This window comes from Zalophus californianus, chromosome 11 (genome assembly GCF_009762305.2).
Source record: "Zalophus californianus isolate mZalCal1 chromosome 11, mZalCal1.pri.v2, whole genome shotgun sequence".
NCBI lineage: Eukaryota > Metazoa > Chordata > Mammalia > Carnivora > Otariidae > Zalophus > Zalophus californianus.
Genome location: NC_045605.1, coordinates 6376443 through 6399369, shown reverse-complemented (window position 1 = coordinate 6399369; position 22927 = coordinate 6376443). Strand labels below are relative to the sequence as shown.

At 37.9% G+C, this 22927-nt stretch overlaps 1 protein-coding gene across 1 annotated transcript in view; it reads right to left on the bottom strand.

The window, feature by feature from the left end:
• DDX10 (DEAD-box helicase 10) overlaps positions 1 to 22927 on the bottom strand; it is a 269001-nt gene that overhangs the window by 28886 nt on the left and 217188 nt on the right. The window contains exon 17 of the mRNA XM_027581129.1: positions 8622 to 8758. Within this exon, the coding sequence (XP_027436930.1) occupies positions 8622 to 8758 (137 nt within the window). The remainder of the gene's footprint in view (positions 1 to 8621; positions 8759 to 22927) is intronic.

The following is a 22927-nucleotide window of genomic DNA, read 5'->3' as shown; positions in this document are numbered from 1 at the left end:
AACTCTCAACAAAGGGAGTACAGAGGGAATGTACCTCAACACAATAAAGGGCATACTGACAAACCCACAGTTAACATCATTCTCAATGGTGAAAAAACAAAAGCTTTTCTTCTAAGATTAGGAACAAGACAACAACACCCACTCTCTTCACTTTTATTCAATATAGCCACTAGAAGTCCTAAGCACAGCAATTAGGCAATCAATCAATCAATCAATCAATATAAACAAAAGTCAGAAGTAGAATCGAAAAGGAAAAAGTAAAACCATCACTATTTGCAAATGACATGTTACTATGGAAAACCCTAAAGTCTTCATCAAGACACTGTTAGAACTAAATAAATACATTCAGTAAAGTTGTAGGATGCAAAATTAATATACAGAAATCTGTGGTGTTTCTATACACTAATGAACAACTGTTAGAGAAATTAAGAAAGCAGTTTCATCTACAATTGCATCAGAAAGAATAAAATACCTAGGAAAAATTTTTAAACAAGAAGGTGAAAGACCTGTATACTAAAAACTGTAAGACACTGATGAAAGAATTTGAAGACTCAAATAAATGGAAAGATATTCCATGTTCATGGATGGAAGAATTAGTATTGTTAAAATGTCCATATAATCAAAGGAATCTATGGATTCAATACAATTCTTTTTTTTTTTTAAAGATTTTATTTATTTATTCATGAGAGACAGAGAGAGGGAGAGAGAGAGAGAGAGAGAGAGAGAGAGAGAGAGAGAGAGAGAGAGAGAGGCAGAGGGAGAAGCAGGCTCCCAAGGAGCAGGGAGCCCGATGCGGGACTCGATCCCAGGACCCCGGGACCACGACCTGAGCCGAAGGCAGACGCTTAACCATCTGAGCCACCCAGGCACCCTCAATACAATTCTTATATAAAAAAATTCAGATGGCATTTTTCACAGAACTACGACAAATAATCCTAAAATTTGTATGGAACCACAAAAGATCCTGAGTAGTCAAAGCAATCTTGAGAAAGAACAAAGCTGGAGGTATCATGTTTCCTAATTTCAACTATACTAAAAGCTATAGTATTCAAAACAGTATGGTATGCGCACAAAAAAAAGACACGAGTCAATGGAACAGAACTAAGAGTCCATAAATAAATCCACATATATAGAGAAAATTTGGGATAAATGAGCCAAGAACATACGATGGAGAAAGGACAGTCTCTCCAATAAATACTGCTGAGAAAACTGGTCAGCCAAGAACTAGACTGCTATCTTACACCATACACAAAAATTAACTCAAAATGGATTAAAGATGTGAATAGAAGATTTGAAACCATAAAAATTCCTAGAGAAAAACTCACGCAGTAAGCTCTTTGACATCAATCTCAATGATGTGTTTGTAAATCTGACTCCAAAGCAACAGAAACAAAAGCAAAAATAAACCAATGGGACTACATCAAACCGAAAAGTTTCTGTACAGCAAGGAAAATCATCAAAATGGAAAGGCAACCTACTGAATGGGAGAAGATATTTGCAAATCATACCCAATAAGGGGTTAATATCCAAACTAGATTAATAACATACGTAACTCAACAATAAAAAAAAATTAAAAATTAGGCAGAAGATGTGAATAGATCTTTTTTTCTAAAGCAGACATACAGATGGCCAACAGACACATGAAATGATGTTGAACATCACTAATCATGCAATTCAAAACTACAATGAGATATCACCTCACACCTGTTAGGGTGGCTATTATCAGAAGGCCAAGAAATAGCAAGTGTTGGTGAGGATGTAGAGAAAAGAACCGTCATGCACTGCTGGTGTGAATGTGAACTGGTGCAGCCACTGGAAAACAGTACATAGATTCCTCAAAAATTAAGAACAGATCTACCGCACGATCCAGCTTTTCCACTTCTGGGTATTTATCCAAAGAAAATGAAAACACCAATTCAACAAGATATATGTACTCCTATTGGTTCACTGTAGCATTATTTACAATAACTAAGATACAGAAAAAACCTAAATGTCCATCAATAGATAAATGGATAAAGATGTAACATAAATAAACAATGGATTACTATTCAGCCGTAAATAAGAACAAAATCTTATGATTTGTGACAACATCGATGGACCCTGGGGGCATTATGCTAAGTGAAATAAATCAGACAAAGAAAGACAAGTATTGTATGATTTCACTCATATGTGGAATCTGAAAACAACAACAAATGAACAAACAAAAGAATACCACAACAAGCTCATCAATATAGAGAACAGACTGATGGTTACCAGAAGGGAAGGGAGTTGGGGGGGTGTAGGTGAAATGGGTAAAGAGGGTCAAATTGTATGTTGATAGATGGTAATTAGACTTTTGGTGGTAATTATTTTGTATCCCATATAAATGTCGAATAACAATGTTGTACACCTGAAAGTAATATAATGTTATATACTAATTTTACTTATAATGGCAAAAACAAAAGTAAACAAAACCAAACAACAAAAATGAAAAAACCTAAGCAAGGTACAACCTAGAACTCTAAAAGGACAGTGGATAAGGAAATTATGGTGTATAAATAATGGAATGCCATATGATCATTAGTTATGAATCCATTCTATATGAGGCCATGTGAAATGAAGAAAAAGGATCATCCTAAGAAAGTGTTGTTCTCAACAATCTTTTTAGTGAAAACAAAGCTGCCATGCACCAGACTCGGTAGCAGCCAAGAGAACCCGACTAGTCAGTTCATTACCTTTGCTATATGGTTCGTCAGAAATGACCCTAACACTTCTGAAACATGACAAACTCCTAACTGTCATTGAGTCCCAGTTATTCATTGGGTGGCTAAATGACAGAAAAACAAAGCACAGAGCAAAAACTGGGACCACAAATAAGGTCCAACTGGGAACCTCCTAAACCCCAAATTTCCCAGTCTTTTCCATCCTAACCCTCACCCCAGAAAATAACACTTTCCTTCCTCGATGGGTAGCATCCTTTCCCCTATGAATCCCAAGATAAATAATACTGCTTTTCCCCACACCCAACCCAACAACCTGCTTTTTAAGTTTCTCCATTCATGCTATTAACCACACAGGATATTCTTTTTGTTTTGTTGTGTTGTGTTTTGTTTTGTTTTGAGGACAATGACAAAGTGGAGAAAGATAAAATGAACACAATTTAAAGAAAGTCAAGTAAAATTAACTCCTTGTCAACCACAATTCACATGAAGTTCTGATCAAAGCCCTATGAAATGTGATAATTCATGGAACTTTGTATTTCACAAATAAGAAGAGAAGATGGAGATTTTCCCTTGAAAGCTGCTAGCAGATTAGAATCAGGGATAAATCTCCTGAAGTTAAAAAGAGTGAAAGGAAAGAATGACAGGCACACAATAAAGTCAATATATCATTAAGCTGAGCTGACTTCTTTCCTCATCTGCCACCCACAACTAGATCCACCAGCGAATAGGGATTCAAGTAAATGGAACTGTAGTCAATAGTATTTTTCTTTTCATAATTACATAGACTCTGAGTGAGAAGAAAAAAAAAGTCCCCTTAAAAAATAATCACCCCTTAGATTCAGAACCAAAAATTCCAGTAAAATTCATATAAAATATATAACGTGCCATAACTGGTCCCAACCAAAAACAGTTAAAAAGAAATGAAAATGCTTCCTGGCCATTTTCCTACCCCAGAAATTTGTCTCTGAGTCATACACATTTCTGTTGCAGGTGGAAAGCCTTCCACACTTTACAAAGCTGACTGTTAAGTCTTGGAAGAGAAGTTGGGAAGCAAGATTTAGTGAAGAAATGTCACAGAACAACATGAGGAGACACCACACAGATGAACGTGGGTCACCTCCTTTACGTAGGAGACAAATCTTAAAGATAATGCAAGTTCACTCAAAACCAGAAGGCTAACATGGAACACAGTTGAAAAATAAAACAAAAACCCCAAACAAATGAAAAAGCAGATAAACAAAATCCTTCATCAATCTTTTGACACAGAGCTGTGTCGCAAAAGCCGAAAAGAACAGTTCCTGATATTAGATGTAAAATAGTTTGTGCAGGAAAAGGCATCAATCCATGTAGAAGTTATCATGTCTAAATTATGCCAATAGTCTCAGTACAAACTATAGATGCCACCCAGAATAATGGACCACCAACGTAAGGATTTTTTATAAAGCAACCTGCCAGGGCCAGAGACTGGTCTGTGAAAAAAAACAGTGACATATTATTGGGCAGTAAAAATCTAACCACAACCTTCTTCTCTTTCCTTTTTTTGTTTGAAAAAGATTAGGATTATAAATATTAAAAACTTAATCTGACTGAATAATGAATATCTTGAACACCCAGCTGCTTCTTTTTCATCGTATTCAATATTTTGCAAATTTTTATCATTAGCAATTCACATGAAGATGGCCATAAACCAAACATGATGAATGCTACTAGATATACAAAAATTAATCTTATATTACATGCTCAAGACGAAATCTCTCAGCTTGCGAGGCACAGCTAAAAGGAACAATTTTAGTGAAAGAAGAGTTTAATTGGAATATGGTTAAAGATACTCCTGTTTCACTTCAAAGACCGCACTGTTGAGAAGGGCAACCCATCTTCTCCCTGCTTGGGCAAGACTTAAAACTTCATTCAGGTTTAGCTTCAATGTCACTCCCTTCAGGAAGCTTTTCCAGAGTCACCAAGCCCAGGTTAGTTTCCTCCCTTGCTCTCTGCGCTCATTCCCTACCTGCCTGCTCACCCCAGCCTCCCCCCACCAGCCCCTGCACAGATCAGGGCATGTATCCATTCTATTGCTTTGTAATTGCATGCTTAGCTGTCTGCAACCTCTGGTAAACTAAAAACTGTGACAGCCTGAAAGGTATTTTTCTTTATGTTTCATCCTCTGTACCTGTACTCACTATCACCTGGCACATGATTACTAAAAAATTCTTAGCCGAAAGAATGCACAGAAGAAATATTACAAGCTGGAGACTAACAGGTAAGTGGATATTTCTAACTCTTAAAAAAGCAGAACATGATTTAAATAATACAGAAGGTTCTTACTCCAGTTCTTGACACCACCTCTAGAAAATATTTTTATTGTGAAAGCAGTATAAATACATTATATAGCCTGTTGGGGAGATCAAGAAATAATGAATCACTTAGTAGCACAAAGACCATTCTAATATTTGAGGTCTTTCTTCCTCTGAAGGTATGAAAGTCTGTATCAAAACTCACTGGCAAGAACACAATTCTGTGCCGTTCCTAGCAGACCAACGAATCCCAGATGTCACCGAGTCCACCGCAGCGAAGAGCTAGGTTCCTACCAAACTGCTCTATTTTAGTAACAACGACAACAATGACAAATGCTAACACATTTTGTAGTAATTCCACCTATGCTAATTCCACAGTTAGGAGGAACCAGAAGGGAAAGCTACCGATGTGTACGGAGGATGGACGATGAGGAAAGGAACCACACGGTGTCAAAGAAAGCTCTCCCTTCTCCAAAACAGCACACGAAAGCTTGGAGCCCTGATGGAGCTCAGGCATCTGCTGCTAACTAGTCAGTTGACATCCTTCTGTACTATGGGGGACACTACTGTTCCTCCTATTTCACTGCTCTCTTTCTAGGGATAAATGAGCTATTAATGACAGCATTCTTCTCCTTCAAAGGAACGCAAGGTCACATTATTTTCATTGTCGCTGAGAACTCTTTTAAGCAAGAGAACTCTTTTTGTCATGCTAACTTAAAGGAGCTGAATCTCGCACATCAGAATCCCTGGAATCAGCGTTAGAGATGACAATTTTGAGAATTCTACAGAGGGTTCAGGATGGGTTAAATTCTACTGCACTGTGCAGTGTGCTGAGGGAGACAGAGGTACGCTCTTTAAAACCCTATCACGCCTCCCTGAGGAAGAATTATAGACCCCGGATTCAGTCATTCTCCACTACATCTGGCTCTCCTTTGCCTACTTCCTACTGACTATGGGTCTCTCCACGTAGAGAGACCAAAGGGTTACTCATGCTGAATATTTAGGGGTATCGCTGAGGTAAAGGACAAAGAAATACCCAGAGGAAACTTTCAAAGAAAGTGGCTCATGCTACTTACTTTGGGACTGAGCCATTTTCTAATTGGTGTTATCTGGTCCCATAAAAGTAAACTCATATTGGAAAATGTGAAGTTAATAAGCAGGGAATAACCCACTGGGAGAGCAAAGATGACCAAGAGGCTGACACACTCACCGTTGCTGCAATTACTGAGCTGAGGTTAGAAACAGTGCAGCAAATAAAACCTGTGAGCCTGCCAGGAGAGCCCTCTAAAGCTGATATCACAAAATCCTAGCACCTCTTCTTGTTTATGGGCAGCAAAGAAAGAAAGATGCAGCCAAACTGGAACCATACAGTAAAACTGTACTGGTGCTGGTATTATAAACAGCAGTAGCAATAGCAATTACCACTGTTAAAATTCTAGTGTATAAGGATTTACTTGTGAATACTTTTACTTATCTAAAAACAATTTTGGTTTTAGTTTATACTTACCTTTATTCATTTTCACTAAGGTCATTTTAACAGAGAAGGGGAAAGGGAGAAAAATGGAGGTAGGGTGTATATATAGGAATTTCACATGAAGGCTATATCTTGTAACTACCCGACACCCTGCCTAAGTTCAGGAATGGCAAATAGGTTTCATCTTGGGTAGGAATCCCAACTGATTGATACAGGCTGTACTGAGAAGGACTGCTTGGGCTAAATGGAAAGGCATATAGACAAAGTATATACTGGATGAGGGACAGGGAAATCAACCACCAGTAATATGGGCCTGCCATCCTGAGTCTAGTCCAGTGGGAGATTTTGGAAATGTCTGAAGATATTTCTGGTTGTCCCAACTGTGGAAGCACTAGTGGTAGAGGTAAGGGATGCTGCTCAATAGTCTACGATTACTCCCAACCCACCAAAACAAAGAATTATCTGTACAGGAGGTTAGTAATTTGAAACTGGGAAACCATGATCTAGTCAAATCTATCCTATAGTTAGTTCATCAATCAAGTCTTTACCCAAATGACATTAAATTGGTCTTCAGACACTGTTCCTGAGCTACCCTTCCTAATGCCAGGGTAATACTAAATAACTTCATTGGAGTATTAGAACTACGGAGTCAATTTGATTTATGCACATTACTCTGATCTGTCCCTAACTTAGTATTGTGATCACAAATTATTTTATCCCTTGAAGCCTTGGTTTCCTCATCTATAAGAAGAGAGGGTTAGACTAGATAATCACTGTCATCACAAACAAAAACAAAACTGCTAGGAAGTCCTTACATGTGCCAAAGGGAATAAGCCCTTATTGATACTTTCTTGAACAAAAGATGATTTTTCCTCAGTTTAAGACAAGTTTACCACTTCCTTTCAATTTCTGTTAATGCAGATTTACTAGGTGTGCCTGAAATTAAAACGATTTTAATTTTCATGTAATGCTTCATTATTTTCCATCTGAACCTTTAAGTTAAGATGCTTTGGCATCTCTAGGTACTCTGGCCTTCTTGCCCTCCACCATTATACTACCTGAATTTAACCCTTATGACACACATTTATAGATTTTTCTAAGTCATAATCAAATTATTTTCACCTGTGGTACCTCTTGTGGTAGTAAAGCTAGTATGTTTACCACGTTGTCTGCTATTATGTCCACTAGAAATACTAGAAAACCAATATGTCCACTACCTAGCTGTCCAATAGCAAATGTCTCAAGTTTCTGACATCACTTGGGAAGACTGCATTTTGGATGTCATTTCAGTATTATAAGATAATTCTATGTTTAAATGAACACAAGATCAAAATGAAGAGTGACTCTGAAATGATCCTCCCTTTAGCATTTACTCCTTAGGGGATAATCTTTTTGAGATTTTTTCATAATGGTCTTACTTAAAACCAGATTATAACTCTTTGTGGCCTAACTCCCGAATCCCTGAGCTAGTAGTTAGGGGTTCCAACAAGCTCCCTCTTTCCTTCAATCATATTAACTTCAGCTGTCATTAGTACCTCCCTTCTGCCTGAAGTGGCTCATTGGTTTAGAATGTCCTCAAAGTTCTGTGCCCTCAGCTTTTAAATCAATACAATCTCAATGTAATCTAATACACAGTACTCTGAAAACAAATGCTAAGCAAATCATACTAGTATTCAATTCATTGCATTTCATGTTTTTGGCATGGACACAAATAAGTTCACAAGTAAACAGATTGTAAATTGAGAGAATTTGTCAAGGGCTGTTTAAGTTTTCCATTATTTTATGTATTTGTTACTTAATTTTATATAAAAAATGTGAAAGTACAACTGCCCTTTTTTAAAATTCAGAGAGACTTTTTAACAACACTCTCAACAGAGTCCTTTGACAGTGAATCAAAATAAAATTCTGCCTCTGTTTGCACTAAGTATACCCTACTGCATCAAATACTTAAGCATAAAGGATTCAGAAGGAGAAAGACAAGAAGAGAGAAAGAAAAAAACAATTCTTATTATAACTGTTAAAACTAAGTGATAACAGAAACAATAAGAGAGCCCCCAAAATGATGAGAAGAGCACAAGACATTTGTCTCTACACATCTTCTGGATTCAGAGGAGAAGATCTATATATTTAATCCTACTAAAAGTAAAAACACACCTAATTTTATTTTCCAGGTCTTCACTATCTGATTCTTCAGAGCTTCTGTACTTATCTGGATCTGGAAGTGTGCTCGGATCAAATCCATCATCATCATCATCACTCCAATCCAGAAAGGCTTCCTCTTCATCTCTGACCTATAAAAACACAAGGGGAGTTGTGGTTTAAGAAAACAGCTGATGAATAATCAAGTCTTATTTCAAGACACAAATACTTGTCTAATTGATATCCTCAAAGTGGAAAACTTCTATTCTGGTGAAAGCTACTATGTGACTTTCAGAACCATTATCATTTGCAAAGAGAAAGGAAACCCATGTCATTTCAAAAATAAAATGAAAATATGGTTCAGGAAGTAAATCACCATTAAGTCCCTTAAACAAAACATGTGAAAAATGGTCAGTTTTATTACTTCCACATAACTCAACTGTCAAAGAAATAAAGTATAAAATAGTTTTTGTGCTCCTGTCCATACACATGTGAATTTCAAAACTCCCAAAAATATTATATGAGAATATAAAAGGCCAGAAGACAGGTACAGAAACTCTCTTTCTGTCTGATGACTTTATGATCACAGTAATCTAAGTGTTAAAATTAATAATCAGATCAATACAACCTCATTAATAGTAAGGAGGGTTCTAAATTCAAGTTTAAGTATGAAGTCACTAAAACAATGGAAAAGGAGAGGAATACCAAAAGACAGGAGAAGCAGTAACACATGGAAGAAGGTGGGAATAATTCCGTTTTATGCCAAGTATGTACGTAGGAGGGGTTTTTTCTTTTTTTGCTTTTATTTTATAGTGGTTTATTTTTGTCAAAGAACAAAGCAATGTAATGTTAAAATACACTTACTACACATTTATGTAATGACCATCCCTTATAAAAAATTTATTTCTGGCACATTGTGCTTCGTATCTATTAGGTTACAAAACCAAACAAGCATCACCACATGCATTTAGCAGATTATAAGTAGGACTTAAAAAAAAAATTCTGGATGAGTTTCTCTCAGTTACCATCTTTATAATTCTTCTTCACACCATATGAGACAAACGTCAATGATTCTGTTTTCAAATGTTTAATGTTCTTTCCCAGGAAGTGCATAACAACTCAGAATAGCGTAGCAAGTGACTGTGCAAAGCCATGGTAGAGGCCCTCTAATACCTTCTGAACATCTCTCCCTTAATAACCTCTCAACATAACAAAAGGAGGAAGAAGAAAAGAAAAGAAGGGTTAGTCATCACTGCAAAAGGCCCCTATTACTTTCCTGGTAAAGCTTCCAGCTGAAAATAACAGGGCTGGAAAAAATGTATCAAAGGTGGTAGTGGAGGGATTGCCATGGACAGCAGTAAGCAGCACCCTGCACAGCCTACTCGAGGGTCTACTTGAAAATAGTCAAGGGTATCAACAAAAACTGAATGTCCTCATATACTCAAAAACACTAATCTCCTGGGCTATAAGATATTTCCAATTTTCCAGTCTGATGCTCTCAAAGGAATGTGAAGACAGAGCAGATTCAAAACAATTTTCAAGTTTTTTGGTTTCTCTTTACACTTAAAAAGTATGAAGGACTCCAAAGATCTGTGAATGTGGATTATATTTACTGATATTTACTGTATTAGAAATTAAAACTAAGATTTTTAAAAAATTAATTTCAAAGTAACAACAAAATTCACTACATATTAACATAAATGTCATATTTTATGAAAAACAGCTATAATTTCCCAAAATACCATTGTTTTATATTTTTGCAAGTTTCTTTAATAACTAGTATTTTTTTTCTTTTCTTTCTTTCTTTCTTTTTTTTTAAGAGAGTGTGCACATGTGAGCCAGGGGAGAGAGGCAGGCCTGCGAGAGGGAGAGAGAGAGGGAATCTCAAGCAGGCTGCACACCCAGTGGGGAGCCTGACACCAGGGCTTGATCTCATGACCCTGAGAACATGACCTGAACCAAAACCAAGAGTCGGATGCTTAACCGACTGAGCCACCCAGGTGCCCCTTCAGTAACTAGTTTAAAAGAAGACAGCTGAGTGCCCAAATGTTCCTCTGCATTCACAATGTGTTGTTCTTTCTGGGTGAAGTATATGAAGAAAATCTAGTCTCTCTGAGATAGATGGTTGGGAAAGGGAAGAATAGCCTTTTCAGGGAATGGCAGTTACTTTTCTTTGATAACACAACAAATCCTGAAGAGTAGTTTCAGAACAAGTAGTTGCAATGTAGAATCTGAACCATTCTGTGCTGTTACATTAAAACCCATCAGTCTACTTTTCACTTTGAATGTATCTTTTACCAGTGAGTGATTTTGTAATATCATGTATAAGCTATGTGGAAAACACTGGTTCACTAAATTATGCAGATCTTCCTTATGTGAATCTTCAAGTGTTGATACATTTCATTTTACAATATTTTTTTTTTAAAGATTTTATTTGACAGAGAGAGACACAGCGAGAAAGGGAACACACCAGGGGGAGTGGGAGAGGGAGAACCAGTCTTCCCGCCGAGCAGGGAGCCCCATGTGGGGCTTGATCCCAGGAGCATGACCTGAGCCGAAGGCAGACGCTAAACGACTGAGCCACACAGGCACCCCTCATTTTACAGTATTTTTTTAAAATCACATTTGTTAATATCACCTTCAATATCATAAGAAGTGTCTTTTAAAGTATGGGGAGGCTATTAGTGGATACAAGCTTTCCAAAATTCTAATTTTTTCTCAGAAACTCAAATTTTATGATTAACAACAAATATTTTTGGTTTTTCCCTTGAAATGTAAGCAACAAGTGTCATTTTCCTCTGGTGGTTTTCAAACATTTCTCTTTATTATAGAGGAGTTTTTTGTTTGTTTTTTAATTTTATTTTATTATGTTATGTTACATCTGGGAATGGTTTTGTGTTCCTCTTTCTTGTGGCTCTGCAAGCTTCTTGGATCTATCATTTCATGTTTTTCACTACATTTGGGGAATTTGGCCATTATTTCTTCAAACACTTGTATGCCTTGTTCTCATTTCTCCTTTCATAATTGCCAGGACATATATATTGGCCTACTTCACAGTCCTCTGAGGTTTTGTTCATTTATTTTTTTCAATCTTTTTTCTTCATGGTCTTTGGACAGGGTCATTTGTACTGGGTCTCCAGATTTGCTATTCCTTTCTTCTGATATTTCCAAACTACTTTTGAGCCCACCTGACATTTTCTTTTTTTTTTTTTTAACTGTAATTGTGTGTTTCAGCTCTAGGACTACCCAGCTTGTTTTGTTTTTAATATAGTTTCCATAGCTCTGCTGAGATTATCTCTCTACTTATTCATTCATACTATATTTTCCTTTAATTCTCTGAACATACTTTCCTTTAATTCTTTGAACATATTTAAAATAGTTGCTTTGATGTTTGCTAAATTAAAATCTGGCCTAATAGTTTCTTTGACTGCCTTTTTCTTGGGTATGGATCACATTTTACTGCCTAACTGCATCTCCAATAATTCTGTAGAAAAATAGACACTGCAGATATAGAAACTGAATTCTGTCACATTTTTCTGAGGACTACTGGATTTGTATTTTATTTTTTTTTTTAATATTTTATTTATTTATTTATTTGAGAGAAAGAATGAGACAGAGAGAGAGAGAGAGAGAGCATGAGAGGGGGCAGGGTCAGAGGGAGAAGCAGACTCCCTGCTGAGCAAGGAGCCCGATGCGGGACTCGATCCTGGGACTCCAGGATCATGACCTGAGCCGAAGGCAGTCGCTTAACCAACTGAGCCACCCAGGTGCCCTGGATTTGTATTTTATTAGGCAGTTATCTTGCTTGGATTCAAACCACAAACTCTATCATGGCGCTCAGCTGCTTATAGCGCTGTTTTGTCCTTGTGGCTTCCAAATGCTGCTTTTTTAGCTTGGCTTCCCACAGGTCTCCCCTGAGCCTATAACATGTGACACTCAGCCAAGGATTTAAGCAGAATTGTGCTCACCTTCTGTATAGTTTTCTTGCTTGTGGGAATTGCTCTAATTTCCACCTGCTACATTGGCTTTGAGATCTATGCTCTTGACACTTCAAGCAGAATATTTCATTTAACTGCATTTTAACACCTAATACCATTTAATATGCACCTTTCGCATTTATCATAAAGCAAGTGGCCTTCAAAAAAGTCCTACAATAGGAGAAATAAATTAGAAAGTGAGACTTAGTATAAATATCTCACACAATATTCCAGTGCACATATTTGACTATTTGAAGGAAAATATTAATTCAGACTGATGAATTTAAATGGATAACATATTATTTGGATTTCTGTTACTTTCTCTTCCAATTAACAACATTGAGGTTTTGTTATTTCCTAACTTAGAAGATGATCACCATATTGTTTGTACTGCATCACATACCTTAATGCATGACAATGACAAATGAATTTAAGTTGGCAATCACTCCTTTCAGAAACAATTTTAACCTACTAGAAGTGTAGGAACGACAGAAAAAAGTCATTTTTATATTGATCTTTCTTGTCCTTTGGTTCATTCTTCATATGGTCAGAAATAAAACTATAAAATATAAACATAATGTGGCTCTTTGATAGCTTTAATTTATTAAAACAAAAACACTATCATTTACAATAAACACAAAGCATAAATAAAAGTCATGAGGAGTATTGCCATAATGAAAACATTCTAGAGTAAAGTACTGTTTGTCTTTATCATTTTAGTTAGGAGTATGTTCCTTCCAGCTATTTAAGGTAGCAAAAAAAAAAAAAGACGTTCTAGCTGTTCATCTCTACTAACTGCTCGTCTCCATCCTTGCGATTTCATAAATCATTCAAAAGAGTATTTTTTTTTAAAGATTTTATTTGTTTATTTGACAGAGAGAGAGAGATAGTGAGAGCAGGAACACAAGCAGGGGGAGTGGGAGAGGGAGAAGCAGGCTCCCGCCGAGCAGGGAGCCCGATGCGGGGCTCGATCCCGGGACTCCAGGATCATGACCTGAGCCGAAGGCAGACGCTTAACGACTGAGCCACCCAGGCGCCCCCAAAAGAATATTTATCAAAAGGGCACCATAATCATTTTTATCTCCTTTTGGGATTATCTTCACGAGAACGTAAATACTCTGATATACCTACCACTTCCCAACTCTGACACCTCAGTGTGTTAGGACACCATGGCTAGAAACTCATGACAAAAGGGAACTATTTAATATTTAAGCATTAAATGCAGGAAAGTAATTAAATTTCTACCTTAGAGATGCCACACCTGACAGCAATGGGAAGGGTGGTTGAAGGGTTTAAGGTTTGAAGGTTTGCAAACTGCAAACTAAGGTCGCAGTTTAAAAACTACAATAATCCAGGTGGAAAGAGGGATTCAGTGAAGAAAGTGGCTATGGAAATGGAGGTGGGGACAGGTCTGAAAGATGTCAAGGAGGGAGAACCAACCAGATTCTGTGGACTACATGGGTACATAATATATTGCAGAGAATCAATATGCACAGAACCGCAACTGCACATGTCAAATATGGTCCAAGAAAGCTGCTTGGTAAATACTGCAAAGATGCCTTACAAAAACGCCTTTCTTCAACAAGTCTTTCTTAAGAAGCTATTATATGTGCCAGATACATAACTAGGTTCTGGGGATGCAGAGTAAATGAGACAAAGTCCCTACCCTAACAAGAAAATGAACTCTTCTAGGTTACTTACCCATGGAGAAGCATAGCATGAAAACCAGGTTCCCAACAAGAGTGAACTGACGCCACCAGTCCTGCTAAATATGCCTACCATCTTATAGAATGCGGTCTTCAACTCATGGTTCCTCTAACATGTAGCTGATTATGGATTCTGACGGTCAACATGCTTCTCTTCAGGTACTTCCAGGTTGGAAGCTGCAACCACTCGTGCCTCACTAACCACTCTCCCACCTCCCCCCCCAACCCCAGCTCAAAACAAAACAAGAACCCCTACTGTCACGCCTATACTCCACTCTTCTCTCTTACAACCCCAAGAAATAAGGCCTCACACACAAAGAGATCAGGGTCACCTCTATGAACTGGCTGTTCCTGAAATATAGTTTCAGAACCTCTGAGGAAAATGTTTCACCTAAAATACGAACGGCTTTTCCAAAAATAGTTACTTGGAAGACTCAATTTTAAGTAGGATACAAGAAAATATATGAAAAAGAAATGTAACCCAACTAGCTTTTATTTTGTTTTCGGTTTTGATGATGGCAAGAAACAAAGATGCGAAGTGTCACCCTCCAGCAATAAATTCACAAAGGGCTGTGACACACTTTATCTTACTTGATTTTCAAGCCCTATGAAGAAGATAATTACTGTTCTTGTTTTCAAAATGAAAAAACTGTGATTCAGAGGACTAAATAACTTAACCAAGGTCACACAAACCTGGAGATATATTAGGCCTTCTCTTGTATCACATCACCCTGAATGTCAACTTTCACTGTAAAATCTCTGGATTTGCTGCTGGTACAATTCTCCCTTCAGAATCAAGCATATTTTGTAAGCTTCAAAAAACAGAGTGCTGTTTTCTATGCAAATGCATGCATTCACCTCCAGTCTGACTGCCCTGGTCTCCCAAGTACCTCTCTGGTGTCTCCTGCATGCAGTCCCCCCCCCCCCCCCACCAAGCTTCCTCACGAGACTCTCTGTAATCATTCTTCCCCTCCATTTTTTTTTTTTTTAAAGATTTTATTTATTTATTTGACAGAGAGAGAGACAGCGAGAGAGGGAACAGAAGCAGGGGGGAGTAGGAGAGGGAGAAGCAGGCTTCCCCTGAGCAGGGAGCCCGACGCAGGGTCCGATCCCAGGACCCTGGGATCATGACCTGAGCCGAAGGCAGACGCTTAACAACTGAGCCACCCAGGCGCCCTTCTTCCCCTCCTTCTAATCACATTATCTATGTTGTAACTAGAATGTTGTTGCTTCATTAAGGTTCAAATCTGATGGTGTTTTCACCTGCTTACAACCCCTTAAGACACTCTTTCAAGTCCTAGAACAAGTCAAGCCCCTTCCTACCTCAACATCCTCACCGGGTATTTTTCTACTAGAATCCTCCTCCACTTCCTCTTGCCTGGTGTATGGTGTTTTCTGACACCAAACGTGGTGTCTTTTTGACACCAATTTTCCAATACCAAACGAGTGTCCCAGCAATTCAATCTGACACTAAGCAGAGTTAGCAAAGACCCACAGGTAAAGGGCTCAGTCCCAGGAGACATCAAGTGCCAGCTGCAAGTGGGGTCCTCAAACGACCTGCACTTCTCCTTGGCCAACTACAAATTCTGGGGTTCTCACAACCTCCTCCTCAGGTTTGATAATTCTCTAGAATGATTCAGAACTCAGGAAAGTGCCCTGCTTATGACTGCCAGCTTATTTATCATAGAGGTAACAACTGAGGAACAACCAAATGGAAGAGATGCATAGAAAAAGGTATGGAGTGGGGATGGGGTGCAGAACTTCCAGGCCCTCTCCAGGTGGGCCACCTTCCTAGCACAGTGACATATTCACCAACCTGGAAGTTCTCAGAACCTTACTGTTCAAGAGTTCTTATAACTCAATTTCCAGGCCCAATTTCCTCCCAAGATATAGGAGGTAGGGCTAAAAGTTCCCATCCTCTAATTCTGTGTTCAGTTTCTCTGGTGACCAGGCCCCCTTCCGAAGCTATCGAAAGACTCCACCCTGAGTCACCTCATTCTCATAAACTCAAGTGTGCTGGGCAGGGGCTCCTTATGAGTAATAAAGCACTTCTACCACTCAGGAAATTCCAAGGATTTTAGAAGTTCAGTGTCGGGAACCAGGAATAAAGATCAAATATATTTTTTATTATACCACACGTGGTTAATTCCAAGTCATCAGGTCTTAGATTAAACATTTCTAAACATCACTTCCTTAGTAAAACTTCCTGAAGATTTGTTTTCAGTGTTACACCTCAAGCGAATTCCCTATTTAATGTCTGTATTTCTTTCTAAGCAGTAGGTTCCATGGGAGTAAAGGCCATATCCTGTTACTGCTGTTGAAATAAAGTCCCACAGGGCACCCGGGTGGCTCAGTCCGTTAAGCGTCTGCCTTCAGCTCAGGTCGTGATCCCAGGGTCCTGGGATCGAGCCCCGCCATCAGGCTCCCTGCTCAGCTGAGAGCCTGCTTCTCCCTCTCCTGCTCCCCCTGCTTGTGTTCGCTCTCTCCTTGTCAAATAAATAAATAAAATCTTAAAAAAAAAAATGAAATAAATTCCCAGGCCCAAGATGGAGGCACTCCTACCTGGGGTGCCATGTGAGCAAATCAAAACTTTTGTATCCCTGTAAATGTTCTGCTTTACCAGAGATGCACTCTATCCAGTCAGCTAATCCCCAAGTGCCAAGCCAACTCTGGTCCTTCTCACTCAGAACAAGACTGATTATGTGGTCCCAATCAATCAGATATTTTTTTCCCTCTTCCTTGTTCTTTATTCTTTATCCTATAAATGCTTCCTGCGTTATGCCCCACTTTGCAGTTCTTCAATAGGAGACTGTCCACTTCACAAAATGTTAAAGCTTGTATCACCTAAATTGTCTTCTTTGAACATTTTTCTTAAAATTGCTCACTGCTAAAATCAAAAAGCATAGAGCAGGTTCTCAAATACGTGATAAGTAAATACATATTTAATGTGAAAATATTAAAGTGGAATACAATATTATTAATGAGTATATAAATACTTATAATTGATAAAGGTTTAATACTAGTTAAGTTAGAAATCTTATCAATTTAGATCTGATTGTAGGATTTCTATTGATAATTGTCAACCACTTATGTCTCAGATTCCTCAAGAATAAAATAGAAATATGTCATAGTATTTAGGCATAAGGAAGCTGATAACAATTTTAATTAATTGCAGGTGCTTGGAAAATATGCAATCAGCATCTTAATAGGAAAAAAATGGTCAGTAAAGAAAAATGAATGTGTGATAATGCCTATAAAATAATAAATTATGTTTAAAATTCCCTCTAGAAGATTGTGTAAGAAAACTTCAGGTAAGAGCTATACACACACTAAGGGCTTACACATACACAAAGAATCTAGTTATGGACTTGGCTATGAACAAGTCCTTGACCCTTACATTCATTCAAAAAATTCGGAAACCTCAAGCACTTCCTTCAGCTCAAATTAATAATCATTTTCTGAGTGCTCCATATATTTAGCCCATCATGGGTAGGCAAAAATGAATGAGTCAGGGTCTTACTTTAAGAACTTTAAAATTTTAGAACATTGTTTAAACTTCCTTCAGCAGACAGACAGCAGAGAGAGCCAGACCCTATGCCTAACTACGCTTCTATACATGCTGGATTTCCTTTATTTCTTTTTCTTTCTGAGGGCACTCACAACCACAGCCAAAGCAAAAACAAAAGTGAAATCCTAGTGCTAAAAGTGAGAGAGTACAAAGTGGCCCAATAAGAAATGTAACACACTCAAAGCTTGATAAAAAGAAAACACAAAGTGACATAAGTTGAGAACATCTCGAGAGGAGGGCTGACAAGGGAGGAAAGAAAACGGGTGATTGCCTTGAACTACATGCAAAGTAAGACAGCCTCACTTCGCACCGGAGTATATTTTATTAGGCCAAAGACCAAAGCGTTTCTAAAATAACAGGGAATAAGACTTGATTTCAGTCACTTTGCTAAGGAGTGGAAACAGAAGCAATACTGCATTCAGTGGATGGAGAGAACACGTGTGCTTGCAGGTCGGGATCATCAGTGAGGAAATCATCTCAAAGTCTAAATTACCTGCATTACCTTCCTCTATACTATACAGCATTCAACAAAAATAATAAAATAAGTTTTCAGAATTGTCTTCAGATTTTAGTTATTTAATTCCATTTAGGATTTTAAAAAAGAAGTCTTCCCATAATGATGAACTAAAGCATCATTAGAATGCCAACTTTGTCACAACAAAATTTCACGAGGGAAAATTCCAAAATTTGTAATAAACTATTTCTGATCCTGAAAAAGAATGTAAAGATGGCGAAAGAAAATTTTAGAGAAAAATGAGGTATTCAAAATACAATTTGTTATCACTAACAGAACTTCAAAACAACTTTCTAAGAAAGCACTGAGAAAAATGATACTTCATAGTTTTGAAATTTAAAATAAAAATTCTGATTGCTAAAGACAGCCAACCATCTTCAGTAGTTAGAGATGGATTGATTTTTTTTTTTGAGAAGCTATACATTCCAGGTACAAAGTTCCTGAGTGAAAAAAATCATTGAAATGGCTTTTCTCAACTATAAGCACAAAAAGGTTAATGATATTAAATGCTGAAAGTCAGCATCTACTTACTAAGGTCCATGTGCAGAATAGTAAACATAGGAGAAGTTGACAGAGCTGAGAGATCACTGCTCCTGACCATAATGCCAAATTTTAATAGCCTGACACCTTCACTTTTTAATAAGGATGTTGTCATACTCATTAAAATATTTTAGAATATTTTCAGTTTCTGGCTCCTAGAAATTTATTCCATAATGGCGATGTCGGGCTGTGGCCTAATGCTGATTTTTATACTTGGTGCTGGGTATCTGGCCAAAGTGTGTCTTCTCTGCACTTCCAATATGTACTGGCTGAACTGCACTTGAAATCCACAACCCTGGTTGAGGGTTCTGGACTCTATAGTTATGGGGTTCTTTTTCAGAAATCTGTCCTTCCTGACTCCAGCACTTATCTACCAGGCATAGTGTGTCAGAGGAAGGCAACACATTTCAGCCACGGCCATCTAATCATAGAGGAACCTGAGAAGACAAAGGGAACACAGGATGTTGGGAAATGATAAAAGCAATATCCAGGGGAACAAGGAGAAGAATTTAAGCAAAGGCTACCTGTTTAGAGAATTTCTTTCTTAAATCTAGTCAAGCTTACCCGAATTCCACTCAGTACCCTCTTTATTTTTTCTAAGCGTTCCAAAACAATAGAAATATCTGATTGAAAGACTATGAGGAGGTAATATAAATAATACATGAAGTGAACACAGTTAAGAATGGCAGGCGAAGGGCTGGCACATGAATATTCAAAGCCTCAAAGAGCGAGTCCCAAATTTGGAAGGATCTTCAGAATTTGGAATAGTCACTCAACAACTATATACTGCATACTTACTGTTTGCTGAGCATTGCTACAGAAGAAGAATGTAATCTGAAACACGGCATGACAGAAGAGCCTATGATTCAGCATTTTAACCTTAATAAGACTTCAACAAAATGAAATTCCTTCTAAAACTGCCTTACAAAAAATTCATTATTCTTCCTAAATTGCTTACTTAATATATGAATATCTCATAGAGCTCTGAAAGATACTGAGAATGCTACAATTTCATAATATCCTATTACATAATGGTGCTTCCCATTATTGATCATCTTTATTTCTCATTCTCTCTCTTTTTTTTTTTAAGATTTTATTTATCTGACAGAGAGAGAAACAGTGAGAGTAGGAACACAAGCAGGGGGAGTGGGAGAGGGAGAAGCAGACTCCCGGCTGAGCAGGGAGCCCGATGTGGGGCTTGATCCCAGGACCCTGAGATCATGACCTGAGCCAAAGGCAGACGCTTAGCGACTGAGCCACCCAGGCGCCCCTTCTCATTCTCTTCTTTTCAGAGGAAAGTTACATCAAATAAGATATTAAACAAAATACAAATTCCAGTTTGCCATTCTTGTCACAATAATGAACACTTTAATCTAAAATGAGTCACAAGACCCTGATTTGATTGTCCCACCCGTCGCTGGCTGCAAGTCCTTAAGCAATTTACTAACTCTGGGAGCTTGTTTCCTCATCTGTATAATCTAAACACTGGCATCTACCATTCAACATTGCTGTGAGGATCAAATGAGAAGGCACAAGAAGTCTGTGACAATGTTTATCATCATTAATAGCAGAACTGTACAAATGGGAAAAAGACATGCCAGCAGTTTGGCGGTCTTATCCTTTCTAGGTATCCCTCTGCTTTCTCCAAATATGAATTCTAACACAGGCAGAAATGTGCAACAGATTTAAATCTCCTTAGGAAGCAGTGTATTCATAATAAAAAAATAGAAAATTATACACAAAAGAGAACAGAATTGAAACTATCAATGTTAGAATGTTAGCAAAGGTAGTTCAAGAATAAATAAAAGTACTACTTTGTAAACCAAGTAGTAAATTTGATGAATGGAGTATTATTCAACAATGACAAGGACTGATCTATGCAATAACATGGGTGAATTTCAAATGTACCTTACTGAGTGAAAGAGAATGGACCCCAAAGGCTATATACTGAGTGATTCAATTTATATTAAAATCTGGGAAAACCAACAACAATAACAACAAACTAGGGACAGAAAACAGATCAGTGATTGCCAGGTGTTTGGGAGAAGTTAGCAATCATTTTTTGGGATGATGACGTACCTGTACCAACCATCCCTCACTCCTGTCCCTGGTCAAGAACTAATGCTTGGTACAACTATATTTATTGGGGCTAAACTGATACTAAACTGAGAACACAGGCCTCAAATCAGACAGTTCTGAGTTTTTAAGAGGGTCATTCATTCCCAAAAGCCCTGAATATGAATTCGTTATTGCCGAATGACACATGCCAGTCCCTTAAGAACTGTTTCAGGCTGCTGACAAGCTGAAAAACACAAAAGTCATAAACTCCACATTTTTAAAGGCAAGAATTCCTAACAGCAATTCATAAAACAGTCATAGAATGAGTGGGATCAAATACCCCTCTGTCACGTGAGTATCTTTGCAATCTTTGGCCAAACTTTTCATATCTCAGGGAGAAAAGGGAAACCGGAATGCCGCCTGTTAGGCTCTAGCTTTAGAGCAACAGAACACTGACAGGATGGGTTTCAGTCACGTGCATGTTTACTTTTCCTAGATTCCTCATGGTTTGTTCTACCAATTCATCATTTCTCCAAGTACAACCTCAACTTCCCTCAGTGAGCTAGTGGAAAACTACCCTCTGCAGGGACTAAAACTGGTTCGTGTTTGGTGAAAATTAAATAGCAATTTAAAATCAGTAATAAAATGAATGAATTCAAGTTTTGACCAATGCATATGAATGAATCCAGTAGAACATGAAAATTCACTAACCGTGAGCATACAAAAAGCCAAAAATGCTAAATAATGTGTGAAACATCCCCTACAAATATAAAAGTTACAAACCATGATGGTGTATCTTTTAAGTAAACAGGTGATTGTGATATCACTGAAGGAGATGTCGCTGAACGAACATTCCCATCCCAAACCAACTTCTTTTAGCATTTTGTAGAGCGGGGCCTCAGTTGCTTCTGCTAAGACCACCCTCCTCTGAGAGTCAGCCTCCTAATAAAAGTTGATCATTTCCAATGGGCTAGTTTTAAATAAAACTGTCCGTTAAAAAAAAAAAAATCACAGCAATAAAAATGTTTTCTTCTTCGTTTTTTTTTTTTTAAGATTTTATTTGAGAGAGAGAGAAGGAGAGACAGCATGAGAGGGGGGAGGGTCAGAGGGAAAAGCAGACTCCCTGCTGAGCAGGGAGCTGATATGGGACTTAATCCTGAGACTCCAAGATCAAGACCTGAGCCGAAGGCAGTCGCTTAACCAACTGAGCCACCCAGGCGCCCTCTTCTTCATTTCCACTCCCTCCTGCCTGCCAATATTTTAACACTAATGACTCAAGGTGAGGGGAGGAGAGATAAAACAAAGACATTACTTTGGAAAATACGTGGTTCTTTAAAAAGTTAATAACAGAGTTACCAAACAAACAATTCCAATCCTAGGTATACACCCAAGAGAAATGGAAATATATTTCCACACAAAAACTTACACATAAACAAAATCTGCACCTAGCAGTATTACTCGTAATAGCCAAAAAGTTTAAACAACCCAAGTGTTCTAACAAATGATAAATGGATAAATAAAACATAGGACATGCATACAATGAAATGTCACTCATTAATGAAAGAAATGAAGTGCAGTAGCCTTCATCAATGGTTTCAGTTACCTGCATTAAACCATGGGCTGGAAGCAGATGATCTCTTTCTGACACACTGTCAGGTCCACGAAGCCTAGCGCTACGTCACAATGCCTACGTCATTCCCCTCACTGCATCTCATCACACAGGCATTTTATCATCTCACACCATCACAAGAATAAGGGTGAGTCTGGTACAGTAAGACATAACCTCTACCATAACACAATGTTATAACTGTTCTATTATTGTTATTAATCTTTTATTGTGACTGATTTATAAGTTAAACTTGATCATAGGTACGTATAAGAAAAAAATAGTATACATAGGGTTTGGTACTATCCAGAGTTTCAGGCATCCACTGGGGGTCTTGGAACATATTGCCAGT